At 38.5% G+C, this 3,853-nt stretch overlaps 1 protein-coding gene across 2 annotated transcripts in view; it reads right to left on the reverse strand.

The window, feature by feature from the left end:
- GUCY2C (guanylate cyclase 2C) overlaps positions 1-3,853 on the reverse strand; it is an 82,682-nt gene that overhangs the window by 66,324 nt on the left and 12,505 nt on the right. For both annotated transcript variants that reach the window (XM_032253711.1, XM_032253710.1), the window contains exons 4-5: positions 2,948-3,163; positions 1,408-1,529 (exon numbers count right to left, since the gene is read on the reverse strand). In XM_032253711.1, coding sequence (XP_032109602.1) covers positions 1,408-1,529; positions 2,948-3,163 — 338 coding nt within the window. The remainder of the gene's footprint in view (positions 1-1,407; positions 1,530-2,947; positions 3,164-3,853) is intronic.

The raw sequence follows: 3,853 nt of genomic DNA on the forward strand, positions 1-3,853 counted from the left end.
TTTTAAAAAAATCATCTAGTCCATCATTCTTTTAATTTTATTGATTTAAGGAAGCTGAAGCCAAGATGCCAAAAGGTCAAAGAACTAGCAGATGACAAAGATTGCTCTGACAGTCAAGTTCGGAGTTTATTCCATTATGCCAGGCTGGAGTAATTACAGAATGTGTTTTAATAGATAAGTGAAGTAGACCTCACCAGTTGTCAAAGAGGTTGAAAAAGATATTATAAACATGAGAATTGAGAAGAATTTATAAAGCCTCCCTCAGCAACTTGGGCTTTATCTGTAGCCTCTTAACTCAAAATTCCATCTTATTTACTCCAGTGCCATGGTCCAATCTGAAGTCTACCACTGATTTCTGCCAGCTGATTTCTCCCGAATGCACAGCTTTATGAGTGAGAGGAGTTGGGGGAGACATCATTAGACCTTTTTAGATGGTGTGCTATGCTGTCCTGTTGAATTGTAAACTCTTTAGGGACATAAATACTTATGTATTTCTTTCCTGCCATGTCTTGGTTAATGTTTTTGCAACTGGTAGGTCATTAATATAGCAAATGATTGATAATGGCAATAAATGATAGTTTGAATGATATCAGGCAATCCATCAAGCAGGTATCTTCCCTTGTAGAAAATTCCCACAAGTGATTCCTTTGCCCCTGATATATTCTTGTTTGTAGAGAGAATTCTGTGGAAAGTGCAACAAATCCCCTAATATCTTAGTAAGGATGATTTTTTTTATTTAAATAGGTTTTTGGGGGAACAGGTGGTATTTGGTACATGAATAAGTTCTTTAGTGGTGATTTCTAAAATTTTGGTGCACCCATCACCCAAGCAGTATACACTGTACCCAAAGTGTCGTCTTTTATCTGAGGAAAATTTTTTATCCAGTTAGGCTTTCATACTTGGTATCTAGCTGGGAGATCACTGGACAGGTGAGATACAGAAAGATTAGGAAAGTAAGATAATCTTTGCTTACCTTGTAATTTTTTATAAGGCTATATAATCAATAAATTCATCTTCCTGGTCACCAGCGGGACTGGGGTTCAGAATGCGTGAAGACAAATCCAATAATATGTTGGATTGAGGTGAATTTAAAAAAATAGTTTGCTGAGGGTGGGTCATGATATCATTTGGGTTTATAAAAGCTGGATTTTTAGCATTATCATTATTATATTAATATAATTACTCAATAATGCTTTTATATCTTCTCTCAGAGGATAAGGTTTTTAGTCAATTAAAGCAACAATATAATGAAGTTGCATGCAATTATGGATCTCCCAAAATATACAAAATATGTATGAGTAATGATAGCTCTGCAGTGGAGGATTTGTTGAAATGACTTATAAAGAGGTGGTAGTCACAAAGAAGAAATTAGCAAAAAAAAAAAAAACTATCTTCATGTCTTCTTACCATTGCTTTTCCTGTTGTGGTCCATCAAGATATTGTGAAAGTCCTCATCTTGTCTCAACACCACCTTAAAGCTAAGTTCCTGGGAAAAATAGGAAACGCTGGCCTCCAGAGCATTGAGGTACCTGGAACAGGTAAAGGAGAAACTAAGAAAACAGCTTAGTTCCCTCGTGCCCTTCTATGCCTTTCACTTCTTATTTGCAGATCTATCCTGGGACTTGTTAATCCAGAATTCATTTCTGCTATTGACACAGTAGACAGCACACACCATGATACCACTAGTTTAGACTGTGAAGATCTAAATTAGTGAAAAGATGGGGGAACTTTTAGGGATCTTCATGTATCCATGTAAATAGTGGACATTTGGTGAGTTATTTGTGATGGCTTCTGGCTGCTTGCAGGAAGAGGGTTCTACTCTGCTCTATAAACTAGTATCATTACCATAGATAAGTTGAAATCCTCACGTTAGTTACCAGTAGTATCTAATGTGAGGTTTTAGGGTTGATTCCTGTAGGTCCCTACACGTGTGTCCCTGGTGGTATCCCTTCTTAGTCTTTTGCATACTTAGGTGGAGAGACTGCAGACTTAATCAGCGTCCTGGAAGTAAAGGCAGCAACCCAGCCAGAAAATTCCCTCTACCACCTTTGTTGAAGTTGAATGAATCTTTCAATTAGTAATGGTACCTGATACGGTAGGCTTTGTCTCCCCACCCAAATCTCATCTTGAATTGTAATCCCTATAATCCCAATAATCCTCACATGTCAAGGGAGAAACCAGGGGAGGTAACTGAATCATGGGGGTGGTTCCCCCGATGCTGTTCTCATGATAGTGAGTGAGTTCTTACAAGATCTGACGGTTTTATAAGGCTCTTCCCCGTTTCATTTAGTATTTGTCCTTCTAGCCACCTTGTGAAGAAAGTGCCTTGCTTCTTCTTTGCCTTCTGCCATAATTGTAAGTTTCCTGAGGCCTCCCCAGCCATGTAAAACTCTGAGTCACTCAAACCTCTTTCCTTTGTAAGTTACCCAGTCCCGAGCAGTTCTTTATAGTAGTATGAAAACTATTAACAATGCAATATCCATGATTCCTGTTTCTTCCCCACCTCTTGATCCTCTGAAGAAGTGTGAGGTAGTATTTTTCAAACTAATTGTAGGTATAGGCAAGATGCATTTTCTCTGATATTGTGTCTTACACAGCAGTGTGAAAACATTAACTTCTGGTTTTCATTTTCCTTATCTGTAAAATGGGAATCCTATTACTTGTTTTATTTTCTTCAGAGAATGTACTGCAGGAAGTCAATACAAACGATGTGAACTTACTTTCAAAACTGTAGAGTGTCGCACATGCAAACTGTGCTGATTATTTTTACCATTCTATATTTAGTTGGTTTCCTTTGCTTTTGTTTTTGTGTGAGAAAGTGAACTGGTGTCTGTTCCCAATGCTGTTAACCAGTGGAAGGTGCATCTGATAATAACTCGGTGGCCTGCATGATCCTATGGCTTCTATACATGGCAAGTGCTAATGAAATGTTAATGATCCTGCTTACCAGAAACAGTCCTCAGACTCGGTACCATTCTTGTAAACATAAGAAGTACTCCAGGAATAAGTTTTGAAGGGTAAATCATTGATTTTCCAAAAGTTAACCAAGAAGTACATCAACTTTCTAGCTGGAGTCATCAGCCTGGTTAAGGTTTCTTTGTAGTCACATGACAATCCAAAACTTCCAGCTGAGATCATGGGGTAGCTCAATTCTGTGTCAAGGCTGTGTCAAGAGGTTGAGAAAGAAACCATTATCGGGACTAACTTAAGTAGCACAAATAAGATTTCTTTTTAACCTGTTTCAGCATGTGTGTATAAATGGTAAAAGAATGAAATTGGGTCATTAACGTAGGTTTCTCAAGTATGTAGATGTCCTTCCCATACAGCTGAATTTAAAAACATTTGTTGAGCATATGCTATATTCCAAGCACAATCTAGGCAATTTTGTGAATATGCGGCTTGGTTACTTTGATGTAGTCTAAAGTGAGTTGTCATGATACCTGGGCTGGGATACAGGGGAAGTCTGGCTAAGAAAAAGAATGGAACACCATAGCCACAGAAGCCAAAAAGATGCCATCTATACTTTTTCATGTATTGCCTTCTTCCCAGCTGTGCGACAGACTACCTTTGAGACGTCAGCTGGGGATTTGAGAGCTTTCCTTCCCTTGCTCAGCACCTGGATCATTTCATAGTGCCTTAAACTTATCAAGCTTCGTTTTCAATCAGGGCCTTGACAAATGCCGGGAATGATGTTCTCCTGCCTCTTTGCCAGACTGATTCTTACTCATTCTTCAGCTCCTAGATTACATATCTCTTTATCTACCAGGAAAACTTTCCTTGGTGCCTAAGACCAGGTCACTATTCAGGTGAGTATCTGTTTAATAACTGTTTCCTCCACTAGACTGTAAGCTCC

The sequence above is a fragment of the Sapajus apella genome, unplaced genomic scaffold (assembly GCF_009761245.1).
Source record: "Sapajus apella isolate SASKATOON/1434 unplaced genomic scaffold, GSC_monkey_1.0 scaffold84, whole genome shotgun sequence".
Classification (NCBI taxonomy): domain Eukaryota; kingdom Metazoa; phylum Chordata; class Mammalia; order Primates; family Cebidae; genus Sapajus; species Sapajus apella.